This window comes from Bubalus kerabau, chromosome 13 (genome assembly GCF_029407905.1).
Source record: "Bubalus kerabau isolate K-KA32 ecotype Philippines breed swamp buffalo chromosome 13, PCC_UOA_SB_1v2, whole genome shotgun sequence".
Lineage (NCBI taxonomy): Eukaryota > Metazoa > Chordata > Mammalia > Artiodactyla > Bovidae > Bubalus > Bubalus kerabau.
Genome location: NC_073636.1, coordinates 68,366,057 through 68,385,345, shown reverse-complemented (window position 1 = coordinate 68,385,345; position 19,289 = coordinate 68,366,057). Strand labels below are relative to the sequence as shown.

At 47.4% G+C, this 19,289-nt stretch overlaps 1 protein-coding gene across 7 annotated transcripts in view; it reads right to left on the bottom strand.

Moving 5' to 3' along the window:
• Window positions 1–1,522: 1,522 nt before the first annotated feature.
• Window positions 1,523–19,289, bottom strand: part of DHX35 (DEAH-box helicase 35) — a 69,623-nt gene continuing 51,856 nt past the window's right edge. For 5 of the 7 annotated variants that reach the window (XM_055545027.1, XM_055545028.1, XM_055545032.1 and 2 more), the window contains 8 exons: window positions 18,862–18,957; window positions 17,035–17,129; window positions 16,320–16,397; window positions 15,189–15,318; window positions 11,283–11,364; window positions 8,536–8,607; window positions 7,128–7,239; window positions 6,087–6,395 (listed from right to left, as the gene is read on the bottom strand). In XM_055545027.1, the coding sequence (XP_055401002.1) occupies window positions 6,120–6,395; window positions 7,128–7,239; window positions 8,536–8,607; window positions 11,283–11,364; window positions 15,189–15,318; window positions 16,320–16,397; window positions 17,035–17,129; window positions 18,862–18,957 (941 nt within the window). In that variant the 3' untranslated portion in view covers window positions 6,087–6,119. Of the gene's footprint in view, window positions 2,649–6,086; window positions 6,396–7,127; window positions 7,240–8,535; window positions 8,608–11,282; window positions 11,365–15,188; window positions 15,319–16,319; window positions 16,398–17,034; window positions 17,130–18,861; window positions 18,958–19,289 lie in introns of those variants that run through there. The other 2 variants (XM_055545029.1, XM_055545031.1) reach the window with 1 other exon arrangement.

Genomic DNA, 19,289 nt, shown 5'->3' with positions numbered 1-19,289 from the left:
CCTCAGACCTGTGACCCCACCACTCAACCCTATGAAATGGACTGACCAGAAGCCATCAGCACTGGGTCCTGAAAAGTGGAGCTGAGAACAGGGATGGAAGGCAGGGGAGCCCAGACTGGCACCGAGGCCACAAAGAGCAAGCAGCAGTGGTCACAGGCTGTGCTGGTGCTGAAGCTGGTGCCAGACAGAGGAGCCACAGGACTGGACGACTCTCCACGTTCATGGCCAAAGTGAAAGGGTGAGGTGGGAGGGACAGACAGGACAGAAGAACTTGAGCACGCTCTGTAGGTTCACAAGGAAGGGTCTTGTTATGAGCAAGCTTTTTCTGGATGATGACTGGCTTCTAACCACCGCCGTGGCCTCTGCCATCCCTCACCACTATCATCCTTGTCCCCTGCCTCCCTGCAGTTCCCCTCACCCAGTCACTTGCTGGCGAACAGCTCCACCCCACTCCTGTGTCACACACACACGGCCCAGGTGCTCAGCCAGTGTCTGCAGACGGGCCGGAGACGAGCCGGAGCGCTGCCTGGCCCAGGGCCCTCCTTGTGATGGCACCCTCCAGCCCTCGGGGAGACCGGCTTCGGCACAGAACCCGCAGAGTGTGATCGAGCACAGAGGGGCCCGTCCCTGGGCTTCAGGATGACACCACCCCATGCCACCTCCCAGCACGGACTCCCCTGCGCCATCCAACACGAGCAGCTGGCTTCAGAAGGAAGACACTGCAAAGTCGTGGAAATGTCACTAATGGTATCTGAGCGCCTGTGTGGGCCTTCAGAGAGCTCATTCTTGTGGAATACTGGGGGACAAAGTCTTGGGAACTGCCAGGCCATCAGGCCCTGCTGGTCTCTCAGCCAGGCTGTCAGCACCCTCTGACAAGGTCACGTGGTCCTGCAGAGACGTGTAAAGGGGCCTCGGGGCCAAGGCTGGCATTTCACGGTTACAGGCCTTTCATGATGATCCATCTCCACACACGAGGGGCTGCAATGTGACACAGGCCACAACGCTGGGAGGCCTGCCTGCCCTGCTGGGGGCTGCCCAAGAGGTGGAGAGACAGCGATAGATGGGACCCACGGGCAGAGGTGGCCGGGGACACCTTGCTGTCTTCAGCTTGCACCCCGGACTGTTGTTTGATCTCCTGATTTGATGTGTGGTCTCGCCCCCAGGGGATGTGGATTCTGACCCTTTGCCTCCTCCCACCTCAAGAGAAGTTCAACAGGATCAGCCCTGGTCGTCCTAAATTCAGACTTTATGAAAGCATTTCTGACCTTTCCCCACAAGGATCCCAATCAGAAACTGGTGAGAACTGGCACTTCTTTGGGACTTTATATAAACAACATCCCATGTCCGCTCTAAGGATGTCTGGAGGGCATTTGATCACATGATCTTGCTCTATGGGGCTCCCTGTGCCCACATGACCCCAGAGTTGCTATGTGCCAAGCCTCTGGTTTCTCAGCTGATGTCAAGCACTCGCTTGTAAAAATTCATTGGACTGTCTTAAAACATAGACCAGGAGAACCATGGATGGGAGGGACTACATTTACTTTACGTATAAAGGTTTACTATTATTAACAAGTTACCACTATTATTTACATGTTTATAAAACAGAAATAAAAATGACATACACGTTTGGTGCCAAAGTGGCACATCCAAACTAGGATCAGTACAAAAATAAACTTTCAAGCTATGTGTTTGCAGACATCATCACAGCCAAGCAGCCCCGGGGCGATGACACCAGTGCCTGCTGGAAGGGCCCCCGCCTTCTCACAAGAACCCAAGCAAACACACAGAAGACAAACGGACAAGTTCTGTTCCTGAGCTACAGAAGCTTAGAGCCTCTACACGGTTGTGAATTTCTGCTACTGAGGATCTGGGATGGGTTTCGAGCTGATGAGCTTTCACTAGTGGCATCGGGACATGGTACCGTGCGTGGAGGGGAAGCTAAGCTGCTTGTGAAGACAAGGAGCCCTGTGCCCAGGGGTCCTCTCTGTTGACTGCCAGTCCTAGCAAATCTCCCGGCTGCAGACAAACAGGAACATGGGCAGAGGGAAACAGAAGCTACTTGGCGTGGGAGCCCCTGTGCCCGCCAAACATGCCCCTGGGTTACTGGCAGAAATCCGCCGCATTTCCAGGGTCTCATCATAGATATGCGCCACGTCCACACTTGGCCAAGGACCTCACTGGTCAATAGAGGAGGGGTCCCAGCAGGGAGAGCAAGGCCAGCCCAACAAAGCCCTGCCCACCCCACGTGGTGCTTCAGCGTGCAGCAGCCCACCTTCCTCCCTACTCCCCATGAAGCTGGGCTGGAGTTCATGCCTGGTGACAGGGGCACGCTGGGCCAGGGAGGGTGCTGGGTGAGCCAAGAGCACGGGCTTTCCAACTCCTGCGCAGCAGGACTCCCACCCAGGCACAGACTCCTCCGGATCCCAGTAAGGAATGCAGATGCTGAGGGGAGCGGGCGGGAGGGGGCTGTGAACGGGCTGCAGCCCACTGCAGAGCCGCTGAAGGGTCCACAGGAGCCGACAACAGCTTGTCCACCCTGGGCTGGGGGTGAGAGCACGGAGGAGGGGACACTGAGCAGCCCCTGCAGCAGCCGCCAGCTCTGCTCACTGGTCCTGGACCTTGGCCCTCTTGGCTTTTAGGGACAGGTGCTGCAAGAGAAGAGAAAACACCATTGCTGGGGTGGGTCAAAGGAAGCAGACTTGAGCATGATTCCCCGGAAGTGACCAAATCAAAGCTTCCACCTGGTTCACACTTTCTCAGTAAACGCCCTGCCCCACAGGCAAGTTTAGAGGGGAAAAGCCCAAGGGACCAACAAAGGCACCAGGGCTTCAGTAAGCCACACAGGCCGAGGTCGGGCTGCCTGGGGCTCTGAGGGCAGCTGTCAGTGAGACATGGCTCACCCTCGGCCCCAGCCCTTCTGCCAGCCCTGCAGCCCAACAGCCGGGCTGCTCAGAGGCCCAGACCAAAGATCACCTCGAGTTTCCTAGAATTTCTTGAGAACAGTCAAGGGAAGGTATCCTTCCCTTGGGAACAAAAAGGTCAGCCAACCTAGCCAGCCATCCCCAGAGGCTCAAGGTCCTGCTCTCATGAAGCCTGTGCAAGAGCAGGGAAGACACACAGAACAGGACACTTCCTGGTAACCCTTTCTTCCTGGTTTCTCTTTCAGAAATGTCACTCTGTAGCAGTGTAAGCAACCCAGGAAGACTAACACTATAATCACGGGCATCAGATAATAGGATTGGGGGATACAAACATCCTTAGCACTCAAAAGTAAAGCCAAAAGTGCTTTACTCAAAAAATACGCAACTGAAGCAGGGAGTGTAAACAGAAGCTTTTAATAAAGGTCCTCTGTTCCCCAACGGAGGCAGACTTGTTGCCCTCTCGATAGTTCTAATCCAACAGCCAGGCGACATCCTGAGCATGCTGCCTCACACAGCAGGCTCTTCACCGGAGGGACATCAATCCCCCAGCTGCGAGCAGAGCAGGGCTGCCAGCCCCAGCACGCTCAGTGCCCAAACCCCACCTCTTGGCACACCTATGATGCCCTCGAGACAGCCATTCCCATCACCGAGAGAAAACCTCAGGACCTCAAAGAGTGCAGGTGCAGAAGGCGGCGCAGCACCCCACCAAGCACAACAGGATGGGGTGCTGAGGGAGCAGGACACAGGTGTAAATGAGCCGCAGAAAGTCACACTTTCTAACCACTTATGGCCGAGAAGAGAAAGAACAAAGTGCTGGTCACTCGGTCATATCTGACTCTTTGCAACCCCATGGACTGTAGCCCACCAGGCTCCTCCATCCATGGAATTCTCCAGGCAAGGATACTGGAGTGGGTAGCCACTCCCTTCTCCAGGGGATCTGCCTGACCCAGGGATCGAACCCAGGTCTCCCACATTGCAGGCAGATTCTTTACCGTCTGAGCCACCAGGAAAGCCCAAGAATACTGGAGTGGGTACCTATCCCATCTCCAGGGGATCTTCCCAACCCAGGGATCAAATCCAAGTCTCCCGCATTGCAGGCGGATTCTTTACCGTCTGCGCCACCAGGGAAGCCCATGCCCGAGAAAGAACCAATACAGATTCCAGCAAAGGCCCTGGTGAAGAGGGTTCTCCCTTAATCCCAAAGATAGCTCAGAATCAGGAGAAAAAGCCTGAGGACTTGAAAGGCAAATCTCTGGACAGGTCCCCCGTCCCCCTCTCCCGCCGTGGGTCTTGCTGGATGTCTCCTAATTCTCTCCTCCGAGTAGTTCACCTGACATGACCCCGCCCACCAATGGAAAACACCCAAAGCCTTAGCTTAGGAATGGGGATGAGGTCATCGTGCCTGTGGGGCCATTTTTGGTGCTCATTTCTGAAGAGAATGTTGTGTATAAACAACGCGGACTCTGGACCATTTCAGGCCTCTTAACAGGGCAAGAGCAACACTCTAAAAAACACTGGTAATGGAAAGTCACCAACAATGCCAGGAACAGAGCCGGGGATGACCTGTGGGCTCTGCATGGCTGTGGGGCGCTACGCTGCGCTCAGCCAAGGACCCTCCACCATGCACGGGCAGCCACTGGAGAGCGGCTGGGCTCTTGGAGAAATCAATCCATTTAGGACAAGTTAATAGCAGAAGTGCCTTTGGACTGCTTAGTTAAGGAGGGACCAAGTTTCTTGGGGTAGGAGAGGGTTAGGGCCCTCGCCTGTACAATGAGGTTGTTGAACTAGGTGATTTCTGAGCCCAGCCTCTCTAAAATTACTCTGATCACAAGCAGTCATCAGAGTGGAGCAGATGAGCTGAAAAACAGGCATTTGGGGAGGGAAAAAAAAGACAAATTTGGCATTGCCGTTTTCTTCAAAATTCTGGGGCAGTCAGTCTGCTCCTTAACTTTGTGGGTTTGACCTAGAAAAACTGTCATTTTGAGGTGAGAAGGGAAAATGACTCTGCTTCTGGGTTAATCCTGTTCTCCCAGAGTCTAAATGAACCTGAGACAACTTCAGAGTCTCTCTTCTCTAACTGCCTGCCTCTCGTTATGCTAAGCGGGCTTAAAACTGCACCATTCTCCTTAAGCTCGAGTTTGCATTTCTAACTGTTCTTTTGGACTTCTGAAGTCTGCTGCTTTCCACCTGAGAGGTTTGGTGGAAGAAGATTTTCTTTCATTTCAGGTTTATTCTTATCAGCCCAATGCAGCAGAGAAAACACACTACATTCTTATCAGTCCCTGAAGTTGATCTCATTTTTAGCTGAAATACCTGGATGGGGATACAGGAAGTTGAACTATACAGGTTTGAAATGTTTTTTGTTTGATGGTTTAAGATTTAATATTGAAAGATTTAAAATGACAACTTCCCTCGACATTGCTGGAGGGGGAGGGATGAAAAGATCCTTCCCTTTATAGGATCACAACTCAAACATTTCCAGGAGTTGAGCCAGTGAGATAAATGAGGGAGGCAGGACCTGGAGAGAGTCACTCACAATAGGCCCCATTCCTCAGCCCCTGCTGCAGACTCAGGCTCAGAAACTCAGCAAATTCAACATGTCTTTCAAGAGAATCTTGAAATCCATATTTAATGTGGACTCTCCCAATTTTGAAAGGCACCAATAAAGCCACATTTTGGTCTGAAAACACTGCAGTCTGGCTACAGCTTTGATGAAGTAACAGGTTTTGGTTTCCCTTTTGTGGTAAACAATGGTCAAACTAGACAAAACATCTGAAGCGATAATTTTCAGGTACTGGGAAACAGAGAACACAGGGCTGTAACCCTTGAGAAAAAGGAAACACTCGAGGTGAGTGAAAGTTATAGTCATTCCAGGTCTCCGCATGGCTCTCCACATTTTGTAGTGTCCAACTCTTTGAGACCCCATGGACTGTAGCCCACCAGGTTCCTCTGTCCATGGAATTCTCCAGGCAAAACTACTGAAATGGGTTGTCATTCCCTTCTCCAGGGGAACTTTCCGACCCAGAGATTGAACCCGGGTCTCCTGCATTTCAGGCAGAGTCTTTCACCATCTGAGCCACCAGGGGAGCCCCTGTCAGAGGGAAGTGAATCCTAAATAGAGAACAGTATAGCTGGGGAGAGGAAACACGGATCAGAGTTCAGAGCTGCTGTGCCTGCTGGAATTTATAGAACAGGGCATCAGAAAAGAGGAGCTCCAGAAATCAACACAGAGCTACCACCCTTAAACCTCTGGCTGAATACTAAGCTGCAGAGGTGCAGGCCAAGGGTCCATAAGGCTGGCAAAGAACAGGTACTGGGGCGTTGTGACCTGGTATGGAGGAGATTCTGGAGGCCTGCACAGTGCTGGAGACACTGGAGTTCTGAGCAGCCAGAGTACAAAGGCCTCACTGAACATCCTAGGCATCCAGTTGAGACATCAGAAGTCCATGTCTTGGGAGCAGGGCTACTAGACACCTGCCCAAAAAAGACTCAAGTCAGGTCTTGGTAGAATTAAACTGACTGCCAGTATGAACTGTCTACTAGAAAAAACTTAATATTCTTTACAGAAAAGACAACAAATTCAACTCTTCACAACAAACCACCCATAATGTCCAGCACACAACAAAAAATTACTAGACAAGAGAAGCAGGAAATGTGGCCCACAATGAGGTAGAAAAACAGTCTAAAAACAAAATAGATGAGAGACGACAAAGATGCTGAATTAATGCATGTCTTCCTTAGAAAAAAGCATATACTACATACACAGCAATGCGCCCACCAAGTGTTTAAAATGAAACAGGTTTAAGCTTGCACACATGTTTGGCGAGGCAATCCTCATCAGAGTATGTGTGCTGCTTCTTGTGAACATGGCCCAAAGTGTGACAGAATTTCTTTGGAAATGGTTTAAAAGGGCAGAGGGAGAGGGGAAGAGTTAAAGATATATTCTCCTTTTTTTATCATGTAAGCTGGAGGGATTTATTTTTAAATGCACGTTTTAAATATCATGTGAGCATTTTAAGTATCATGTGAGCAAACAGTATGGTGTTTTTACCCAGAACGATCTGAGACTATGGTAATAGCCTTTCATCTATGTACCACGGGTTGGGGTTGGGGGTCAGGCAAGTTTAGGACATTACATTGAAAAATAAACGTATATTTAAAAATATGAAGAGGCAGGTAACAGGTGGTTTGGGGGTTCATTCCTACCGTTCCTTGTTGATAAAAGTGTGGAGCCAGCTCCAACAGCCAAGCAGACTCAATGGCGGTCACATCTCTCATGTAATACTTGGAGGTTTGGATAACTTCATTGTAGATAACCCTGAAATAAAAAGAAATCACGAGCTATTTTCCTATATATTATAATTAGAATCAGAACCACAACAATTAGAGATGGTTCCCCTTTACTTTTAAAATGCATCCACCTGTTCTGTGCGCCAGGCATACACTAGACAAATGTATTCATGTTGCTCACTTAAGCCTCATGACCTGAGTAGTAGGTACCAGTGTGCTCACTGCACAGAGCAGACTCTAAGTCCCACGTGACTTCCAGGACATCTCAGTTGAACCTTCTGGTTCCCTATGCTTTTGTTTACACAACTCTGAACAGAGTCTAATGACTTCATTAGAAAATGTAGAAATAGAAGCAAAGGCTCACTGATTCTGAAAGGAGCTGGGAATTAACTGTAAAGCGACACAAGGGAACTGTCTAGAGAGATGAAAGTATTCTATATCTTACTAGGAATATGGGTTACATGCACACAGTTGTCATGACTGCTAACAGTTTTCTTTAGAAGCTAATGAGAAGATTGATTGTGGTGATGGATATATAATCCCGTGAATGTATTTAAAGTCACAGGACTATACACGTTAAGTGGGTAAATTGTGTGTATGTGAATTACATAATATCTCCATAAAGCTGTCAAAACACACACACACACACGCACACACACAAGATGGGGGAGCTTGCCTGAGGCTGAGGTAACAGACACCAAAAAGTCAAGCCAAGAAGGTAATTTAAATCCCCAGATTTTAAGACTGCATATATTAATATAGATATCAGTTTCCAGGGACTTCCCTGACAGTCCAGTGGTTCAAGGCTCTGCACTTTCACTGCGGGGGCACGGGTTCACTTCCTGGTCGGGGAACTAAGATCGCGCATGCCACACCCTGCCGCCGTATCAGCTTCCACAGCGAGTATCAGTATCTGCTCCCTGAAGCCAGCCCTTACACCCTGGCCCGTGGAAGTGTGAACCTCAGCCACCTATCAAATACATCCCTCTACGGAAGCCTTTCTCTCCAGGTACTGGAGTCCATCTGTTCTCTGTCGGGCTGTGGAATGGGACCTGGATTCCTCTCTCTGCACAGCTATACCGAGAGTGAGGACAGAGCACCCAGTCTGTGGGTGAACACGAATGTCTGCTGAGGGGATCAGCAGGCAGAGAAATAAGACCATTGGCTTACAGGGATCCTTGACAGAGTAGAAATTCTTTGTAGAACAGAGTCAGCAAATGTGTACTGGGCACCTGGACTCTAGGAGCTGGGGACCCAGAGACGAACCAGAACGAGGCCTTGCCTTCAAAGCATTGACAAAGCAGAGGGGCAGGAGGGGGCTTACCAGCGGGGCGGCTTCTCTGCATAGAGGACCGATGCTGGGTGGATGTGCAATTCATGATCATCACGGATGGTCCTTGGGAAGCAGAGCAATTTTGTCTCAAGTACATTTTAAACACTTTCAGCAAGACCTTCCCACAGATGCATTTAAACTCATTAAAAACGCAGGCTGTACTTCACACAAACAAAACTATCCTCTCCATCTTCTCTCAAGCCCTTTATGACCCCTCCCCTACTGTCACCCCAGAAATCAAGAATAAATCATGCTAAAAAAGGGAGAAGGAAAGCAACACATGGACATCCAAAAAACAAACAACCTGAGAGAGACATTTTTCTGCTTATGTTTATGTTTATCTTCTAGAGGTTCTCTTTCAAAAATTTCCTTGAGGACAGAAGTAATATATACAATTACTTCTATAAACTTTTCTATTAACAAGGTTAAACATAAAGAGCATGGAAGAGATAATTATAAATGGGGGGGAAAGAAAGCTCAATACTGGACTATCCACTTCTCTGAGATAATAATTTCAAATGCCAACTCAGATTTGATTCAATTTAATTCAAAAAAATATTTACGGCACACACAACTATTGGTGAGATCAGCTCATGAGAGAAGATTAACAGATCAGAACACTGCTGCTCGAACCATAATTACAGAGCACTTCTGCAGGTGCCAGGAATGTGTGTCAGGAAAGTGCTTCAGGGCCATGACCCAGCGCATTTCCAGCGCTGGAATAAAGCCACTGCCCTGGGTGCTGGCTGTCTTATCAGGCGACCAACACTGAACTTTGTCCCAAAGGGACTGACCACCATGAGGCCTGTTGTGTAGCCTGTATTTCTATTGAGGATACTGGTGAAAGACTTTTGTGAATGCTAGTGGGAATTGCTAATTAATACTCTTGAGGAGAGCGGGGTAATCAAAATGACAACAAAACGATGGTTCTCACTGGAGAAGATCACAGCCTGTCCGGAGCTGCCTCGGACAGAACAGCTCAGTGCTGGGAGCTGGGAGGAGAGCACGTACGATGGGCAACAGAACCGTGACACTGATATGCTGGAACACCTGGCCTGGGGTGACAAATAGAACATACTAGAAACGAATGTAAAGTGCTATCCTGAGGCCCAGTCAGCAACCAAATACTAGATGAAGGAGACCTGGCTGCCAAAAAAACAAAGAAAGTCAATGCAATTCTGGGCTCATTAACAAAGCCCAGTGGGAGGAGTTTGGGGGAGAATGGGAACCCGTATATGTATGCCGGAGTCCCCTAAGGTGTTCATCTGAAACTAACAAAACACTGGTAATTGGTTATACCCCAATAGAAAATAAAAACCTAAAAAAACAAAAAACAGAGCCCAGTATCTAGAATGGGACACCACGGTGACTTCAGGATCACAGGACTATAATATGTTCTGAGGGGAAAAAGCTAACAATAGTCTCAGGGGAAAACCCAAAGACAAGTTAGGGAGAGGGCCTTTTGAGCACTCCCTTATTAAAGAAGGGACTTTCCTTGTGGCTCAGCTGATAAAGAATCTGCCTGCAATGCGGGAGACCTAGGTTTAATTCCTGGGTTGGGAAGGTCCTCTGGAGAAGGGAAAGGCTACCCACTCTAGTACTATGGCCTGGAGAATTCCATGGACTTTGTAGTCCATGGGCTCGCAAACAGCTGGACACGACTGAGCAACTTTCACTTTCACTTTATTAAAGAGGAGCACCTTCTAATCACTGCTCTAAAAAACTGGCTAAAGTGAAGTTACAAGACTAAAACCAGCTCAGAAACAGAAAGACAGACTAAAGTAACACTTCAACAAACTGGAATGATTTGGTTTGGAGCAAAGAGGGCTAACTAGGTGTTAGCTTTCACCAAATTTAAATATACTAGAGGTTATCGGAGGTCATCAGTGATCAGTGAATCTTCTACACCTGGAAAGTGGAACTGGAAGAGACAGGCTATAGTTTTCAGCAGAGGGAGGGGCTGGCCAGCACATGAAGAACGCTCACCAACATTCCAGCATGGCTACAATGCACCTGGGGAGCTTCAGTTGTGCAGACTAAAAAGTCACGAAGCACCCAACAGCAAAACTAACTTCTCTAGGAGAAAGCACCTGTAATGGTTCCCTCGAGTTCTATTACTCTCTGATTACAACAGATATGTTACCAGCCTGCAGACTTGTAATAGGATTCCCTGATAGCTCAGTTGGTAAAGAATCCACCTGCAATGCAGGAGACACCAACCAGTTCGATTCCTGGGTCGGGAAGATCTGCTGGAGAAGGGATAGGCTACCCACTCCAGTATTCTTGGGCTTCCCTGGTGGCTCAGCTGGTAAAGAATCCACGCATAATGCGGGAGACCTAGGTTCTATCCCTGGGTTGCCAAGATTCCCTGGAGAAGGGAAAGGCTACCCACTCCAGTATTCTGGCCTGGAGAATTCCACGGACTGTATAGTCCATGGGGTCGCAAAGAGTCGGACATGACTGAGCGATTTTCACTTTCAGACTTGTAACTATCATCCTCCTACAACACGTGGATGGGCTGAACATTTGAGAATCACTTCCACAAAGTTAGGACATTTTGCTTAAATCTGTACAGCTAACCTCAATGCATCTTTAGAAGGAGGCAAGGTGCAAATAAACAAAAATGATTTAACTTCTCTGCTTTCTCTGCATGTCAGCTTGCTGTTGGGTTTGGTTTATTTTTAAGATTTTAATGACTTAAGTGACTTCACAAATGACTTCACAAAGTATCATGTTACCTATAAGCTCCAGTAGAATGAAACCTCGCAGCATTTGCAAAGAATCCGGAAACGATGCACCTCAGAACTGGATCTGGATCACCTACACAAACAGGGATGGATGAGATGAGACCTCACCTGCCCTATGCTCTGTCCTGTGAGGCCCAGCCCAGGCTGCCTTGAGCCGCCTTGAAACCATCTCCTGAACGGGATTCCCAGTGCCAGGTGCCTGCCCTGGCACCATCTATAGGGGTCCCCACCCTCCACAATGGCTGCTGATAGAAACATGTCAGACTGTTCCTTAACCTGGGACCACCGCCCCCCTCCATTCCCCTGCACCCCCAGCTACAGAGGACCAGACCAAGGCTGGGCACCAGAACCTACAGAGCACTCCACAGGCTGGCCAGTGACCTTGGAACTCCTCTTTAGGAGAGCATTTTGCAGGAATGATGTTCCTTCCCTAAGACCCAACCTGGGACATTAACACTACAACATTATTTCTGTGATTACAGTTAGTTTGTAATCCTTCAGAATTTTCAAACATCTCAGTTTAAGTGGCGTCTGTGCTGCTACAGTCAACATCTTCCAAGGATAAAGCCTGCTCAATTAGATGATTTCTACATGATATATGCAAATTATTCTGCAAAAACGATAATGCCATCCATATGGCTTATGACATACGATATTTCATCAATTCTAAGATTTATTCTTTTTTACACTTAAACTCATTGAAATCAGGACAGCATTTTATAATTATAATTGGAAACATTTTTTTCTTTCTTAACGACACATAAAATAATGGTATGTCTTAATGCTGTCTTAGATCCAACAAAACATAGTATGTTGGTAAATAGGTTACCAAAAAGTGGTATGATTTACAAAGCCATCAACGGTGTATGAGAATGTCAGTTTTACTGCATTCTTACCAGCAATGTTCCGGCATAAAGGTACCCCTTCTTTAACTATACACTTATTTATTACTATTACTGTATTTCTTCTTTTAAAATTTTCCATTCCATTCCTTTGCCCATTTATCAACTTGGAAATTAGGTTTTTTTTTTTCTTAATATGTTAAAATAAATTCATTCTATAATAAAGCTTTTAATTTTTTATCCCTTATTTTATATCTGTTAAAAATATTTTTTCACTGTTTTCTTTAACATCTAGTTTTTTTTTAACTGGAGGATAATTACAATGCTGTGTTGGTTTCTGCTGTCAATGTCAATCAGCCACAAGTATACATGTATTCCCTCCCTTTTGAAGAGAACTTTTTAATTTGCATGTTAATTTATTGCATTTCCATAATTTTCTCTATTGTTCTTCAGCACAGAACTGAAACAAATCGCAAATCTACATTTCCAAACACAATCTGATCCTAGACTCAGTTCCTTCTCTCCACTTGCCCAAAAGAAGTATCTATGCAGAATGTGCATTGTTACCAAAATGAGATCATTTCCAAGGGGTAAAAACTGCTCTCCTTAAGGGGTAGGATAGTGGGAAATCTTAAATATTACAAGGATTGTGGCCCTCCAGAGCTCAACCCTATCTTACAAAATCTTATCCCTTAGTACTGAATTTCTCTTGGTAAAAAGAATTTAAATTCAACGTAACTCTTCTCCTGAGCGAGGGGTTTGACAGGGACAGAGTGAAGGGACAAAGCAGGTGATAAACAGTTAATCCCACTAGGGAATTCTAAGTAGTGAAAAAGTATAGGAGATTTAAGTTAATGATCATTCAAGAAAGCAGGTATGATTAACCACAAAATCCAGCAGGCTTGCTTCAAAACAAAACCATGCAACAGAAGCAGGAGACATGCTCAAAAGCACTGAAAGAATGGTGGCATGAGACCCCACATCAGTGAGCTCAGGAAGCTAACGATTCTTAGGTCACGCTTCTCTGCCCACGCTAAAAACAAAAACATGAGGAAAGGTGGCGTTATCCTGAAACCTGCACTGATTTACCACATTTTAGTCTACATTACCACCTTCTGGCTCATTTTCACTGCACCATGACAGTCCCTGTTTGACCATGTAGGGACAAGAAAGCTCCCTGGCCTGATGGGGAGGAGGACCTGAAGATGGAAGCTTGATGTCCACTCAAGAATGAGGAACAAGGTGGTCTTTTTCCCCTCCCCCGATTTCCCTTCAATTATAAAGCTGCAGCCCACTAAGTTCTCCGTGTGGCACCTTCTTGCCCGCCCGCTTGTAAGCCTCACAAGCATCTTATTCTAATCAATCGCTTCTTATCTGTCACTTTGTGTTTTCCTAAATTCTTTCTTCACTGAGGCCCAAAGAATTGGAGCTCTTCCTTTGGAGCCTCCAAGACACATTTCTGCTGTTTCAAGCTGATAATGAAAAACAGGTTAAGAAACAAAGATGCAGATGTATGGCTGCTCTCTATCTCCTGGGAGACAGGCGCTTGATCAGCTTCTCCCCAGTTAGCTGCCTCTGTGAGCTTCCTGTTTGTACTGATGATATTTTACCCAATCACCCGGGCTCAATGCTTCCCTCTCTTAGGAACGTGGTCATCCATCAACACCCTCTGAGCATCTGATATGCTCCCCTCTGCCAGCACTTGTCTCCACAGTCCTCCTTGCCTAGTGAGCCCTTTGCCACTGGTTTCTAATCCACCCAGTCTGCTCAACTGGACTTCCACCACCACTCAAGGCCCTCTGTGAGCCCTCTCAGTCCCCCCCGACCCCAGGATTCCATCTTCCCTGCATTCCTACTACAATCCCCATCACTGTACACCATGAGCACTCAAACATCTATTCCTGTAGTCTCTAAGACAACTGACAATCTCATGTGCAGGACTTTGTGTGTCTGTAGGAATCTCTCTCGTCACTGCACTGTTTCAACAGTAAGAACCGCGTCTTTGTCATCATGTAATTAGTCTCCCTTAGTACGAAAGCAACATAAAGCTCTGGAATGAAACTGCCTGAGCTCTGAGGCCACTGTACACTCACTGTGCGACCCCCATGTGGTACATCACTCACTGCCTCTCAGCCCACTTTTCTCATCTGAAGAATGGGGATCACAGCAGCGCATGTTTCACTGGAGCTCTGTGAGCACTAAATGAACTCACGTATGAAGACACAGCCCTGCTGGGCCTATAACGGGCGCTGCAGTTAGTTAGTAAGAGCTAGTAGTGCCAAGAGTGCTTCCAAGGGCCTGGCACACAGCAGGTGTTCAAAAGACAACTGCTGACTGGCTGAGCAGACACACCACCCCCCTGAAAGCGTGCCTTGGCGCCACACAGGCCCATCTTTGCTAGTTACCAGCTGTGTTGTCCCGAACTTAAATTAACTTCTCCCTGGGACCTTACAACTCCTCTGTAAAATAAGGATAACATCACCTACACCCTGGAGTAGCAGAGTAAGTGAGAGAATATTAAGTAAAACCCCCGTGGTGTAACCGAGCATGTCCTCAACTAACAGGAGTCACTGGCACTGCCAGAGGCCAGAGACTGTCTTACATAGCACTTCCGTCTCACCTGGCGACTGTCTAGGCTAAACACACAGTACATGCTTTAGTAACACCTGTAGCTGAAAATAAAAGGCAGTTTATACGGAATGGCCATAAATGTTATCCACGTAAAAGTCATTTTTCTTGCAAAGCCTACAATAGGGAAAATTAACCACATGGCATACAATGAGGTAAAGAATGGTAATGATTCCTAAGTGTTGTCAGGGCTTGTTAAAAATTTTAAATAAAAACAGCCCTCGGAAATGAAAACAGACCTCCTTGGCGGGGGGAACATGCTCCCTTCACATGCAGCTTTTCACCAACGCAGGTAATTCAAAACATGAGCCCAGTGTGGGTCCAGAGTATACTGTGTTGCCTCACACCGCCCGGCCTGAGAACGCTAAGAATGCAACTCCACAGGGCAGAGAGAGGAGCGTCATGAGCAGTGGCAGTTTATTCTTACCTTCACTAGATTTCTTGGGCACCTGAAACTTGACGAGAAGCTTTTTCAACTGCTCCCTCACTGTCGCAGCTCTGACGAGGCCCTTGTAATTCAGGAAATGTTCCTGACACCACTGGGAGTTCTTGTTGTGCTGCAGGACAACGCACACACAGCGAGGGTGAGAGAGCACAGACAACTCTCAACGGAGGCTGTGTGGCGGGCGCCACTCAACTCTGCCCTCTTTAGCTCCCTTAATGGGACAAGGTCTTCAAGTCATTACGAGCCCTTTGGGGCCCCATCTCTCTACACAGACGCTGATCACCCTGCTCACCATCTGACTGCTGTCCGATCTCACTCTCTTGTGCTAAAGGGCAAGTGAGAACTTAACAATAAGCAGTCTTAAGTATCTCCATGAGAGTGGCCAACTATCAGACAGAACCCTTCCCTGTGGCTCTTTGTAAATCAACCTTCCCTCTCTGGCAGCTCAAGGTTATCACTTTACTTGACAACAGGCAAGTACAAGAAGGTCTGGTACTGATGCGTAAGTCCAATACTTTGGCCACCTGATACAAAGAGCCGATTCACTGGAAAAGACCCTGATGCTGGGAAAGACCAAGGGCAAAAGAAGAAAGGGGTGGCAGAGATGGTTACATAGCATCCCCAACTCATTGGACATGAATTTGAGCAAACTGCACTGCAGGAGCAGAGAAGGCAATGGCACCCCACTCCAGTACTCTTGCCTGGAAAATCCCATGGATGGAAGAGCCTGGTGGGCTGTAGTCCATAGGGTCGCTAAGAGTCGGACACGACTGAGCTTTCACTTTCACACGACTGAGCTTTTCACTTTCACTTCTCACTTTCATGCATTGGAGAAGGAAATGGCAACCCACTGCAGTGTTCTTGCCTGGAGAATCCCAGGGATGGGGGAACCTGGTGGGCTACCGTCTATGGGGTCGCACAGAGTCGGACATGACTGAAGCGACTTAGCAGCAGCAGCAGCAGCACTGCAGGAGATAGTGAAGGACAGGGAAGCCTGGCGTGCTGCAGTCCACACGGTCTCAAAACGCTGGACACGAATAAGCGACTGAACAAGAGACTACCTCCAATGGACGGGAGCATGGAGGGGGCCTTTGCAGTGGCAACTGTGCTTACTTTGATAAATGCTTCATATACATTGAGCATGGTAAGATGGTCACCCTCCTCCACAGCAAATTTTCGGTGCACTCGAATCTGGAAAGAATAAGGCAATGTTTAGAAGCTGACTCCTGTGAGCCTCTTGTCCTAGAGGTAACATTACAGGATGAATAGCTCGGTATAATTCATTTACAACACTGTCTTAATTTCAAGTGTACATCAATATCACAACTTTTCCTTCACAGTCGTTCCAGCATTCACCCATCTACTCATCACGGATGCCTGGGCTGGGCGGGCCCTGTCAGCAGCTTGGCTGTGCCAGGCCTGCTGTGCCCAGGCAAGAGCTCCTGGCATCCCTAATGAGCCCACCAAGGTTGCCCCCAGAGCAGCCTTGAAAACAACCTCCCTTACTTATGAAGTCAGTAAGACAATGGTTAAGATTTGGACCGTGAAAGGCAACTCCACCAATTCTGGCTGAGCAGCCGTAAGTTACTGAACTTTTCTGCGCCTCAATCTCTAGAAATGGTGACAGTAATACCTCCCTCCCAAGTTCACACTGAAGATAAAATGACATGATGCAGGAAAAATTCTGGCACACTGTCAGGCACAAAGTAAGATAAACACTCCCAACTGAAGCTGCTCTGTCACCAGCAGCCCGTGGGCAATTTTAACGAACGAAAGCCCAAAGTGAGCAAGACTTGTATGAACAGCTTGGGGAAAAAGTCAGACTTACAGCCTGAGACTTCTGGTTTGAGGGGACCACAAAGACATTCTGGATCTGCATCATGGCGGCAATGCTCAGAATTTCCTGAGAACAGCCAAAATTCCCTATAAAACAAAACGCATGTTTGATTTCAAACATATCATGTGTCACGAGAAGAAAAAGATGTTCTCTGATGTTTGCCTTGCAGCGTACTATAAACCAAGATCATCTATTTCTACATAGCTTCATTTTAAAATCTTATATAAACACTTCACCCTGCCAAATGGGATGCTCTGTATGCATGGTCCAGATGAATGGAGGCCTGGAAGGACTCCATTCTGCAGCGGTCACACCAAAGGACTCTGCCATGAGACTCAACTAGGGTAGGTCAGCTCCATACGTGCTCCCTCCTCTCTAGGTGGACACCTGGAATCCTAGAAGAAAGCCTAAGAGGGAGAGGGGGCAGGGAATACGTGGGCTGTGTCCCTCTGCTCTGGGATCTTTCTATGAGGTGGCCTTCCTCTCAACAGGGCTCACTTCACTGGGCAAGGCTGAGGCATACCTAGACCAGGGAGGCATGCAGCGGGCCACAGCTGCTGGCACCTGGGCAGAGTCTGTAGCAACCAGCCCTCCAGGGCATCAGATGGAGTGAACTGCCCTGCACGCTCCCCCACAGCTTCCAGCCTCACAAATGATCTTTCCTGCCTCTCAATGCAAGCCCGGTAGCTCCAAGACACAACTATAGCTAACTTTCACCACACTTAATCTGAAACACAGCTTTGTTGACTGCCAGTGAATATAAAGTTAGACCAAAGCAAGACAGAACTAGTATTTCCCTTCTCTGGGCTGTTGGGGGTGTCGAGTGCAGTCTCTAGTCTCCAGAGGATTTTGACTTCTAAATATGAGAGGATCTTGAGGCTCTACACTTTGATCCCTTAACTAATATTCTCATAAAAATCTGAAAGCATCAGAGAAGCTGGGACTCTTGCCTATGGGTAGTGCAAATACAAAGTGGAGGACGCTGTGGTGATTCCTCAAAAAAATAAATGCAGAATCACCGAGCAAGTGATTCCACCCTAAGTATTAGACCTCAAAGAAGTGAAAGCAGGGACACAAGCACATACCTGTACACCTGTGCGCAGAGCAGCACTGTTCACAAAAGCCAAAGGGTGGCAGCTCCCTAGGAACCCGCCAACAGGTGAATGGTCTATTTGTACAATGGAATATTACTCAGCCTTAAAAAAATCCTGACACATGATACAAGAGGAACCCTGAAGACCCTGTACCAACTGAAAAAATCAGTCACAAAAAGACAGATATTGTATGACTCCACTATCATGAGGTTCCTAGAATCGTCAAATTCATAGAGACAGGAAGTAGAACAGTGGTTGTCAGGGGTTGGGGGAGGGGAGAATGGGAGTTAAGTGTTGAACGGGTACAGTTCCGGTTTGACAAAAATGAAAACGTTCTGGAGACGGATGGTGGTGGTGGTTGGACAACAATGTGAAAGTGCTCAACGCTGCACAACTGTCCGTTTTAACATTTTTAATTGTATTTAAAAATGAGTAAAATGGTAAGTTTTATGTTGTGTATTTTTCACCACAAATTCTTACAAAAACTCAGGTGTCAGACCCACAGGAAGCAAACAAAAGCGTTTCCTGAATTAATGACGACGGACCTTGAATCACAAGTTAACAACGTGCCCCAAAGCAGACATCTTTAGATGAAAACTCCTTCAGTGCTTAAAAAAAGTGCTGACACACGCTACACTGTGCCCTCTCCCCCAAGGCACACAGAATCTGAGAAACAACTTTCCGGACAAAATAAAATCAATGAGAGCCGCTGGTCTCCACCTACCTGATTCAAGCAGCATTTTTGCAAACATGGGATTCAAAGGAAACTCTGCTATTCTCATGCCAAGCGGTTCAGTTAGGCGACAGTCTTTGTCCAGACCTGCCGTAAGAACAACAGAAGGCAGAAGGCACGTACCAGTGTAGGAAGATGTACAGTTGTTGGGAGAATAAAAGGCAATACATGCTAGCTAAGGTGTATCCAGGACATGAATCATACACTATTAGCTTCAACCTGATCGCTGTTACAGTAGAAAAAGAAAAGATTTCCTCGGAGCTCCTGAATACTCAATTTTGAAAAATTAATTCTAATGGCCTCTATGGGCCTCCCTGGTGGCTCAGTGGTAAAGAATCCACCCGCCAATGCAGGAGATGCGGGTTCAATCCCTGGGTCGGGAAGATCCCTTGGAGGGAAGAAGAAATGGCAACCCACTC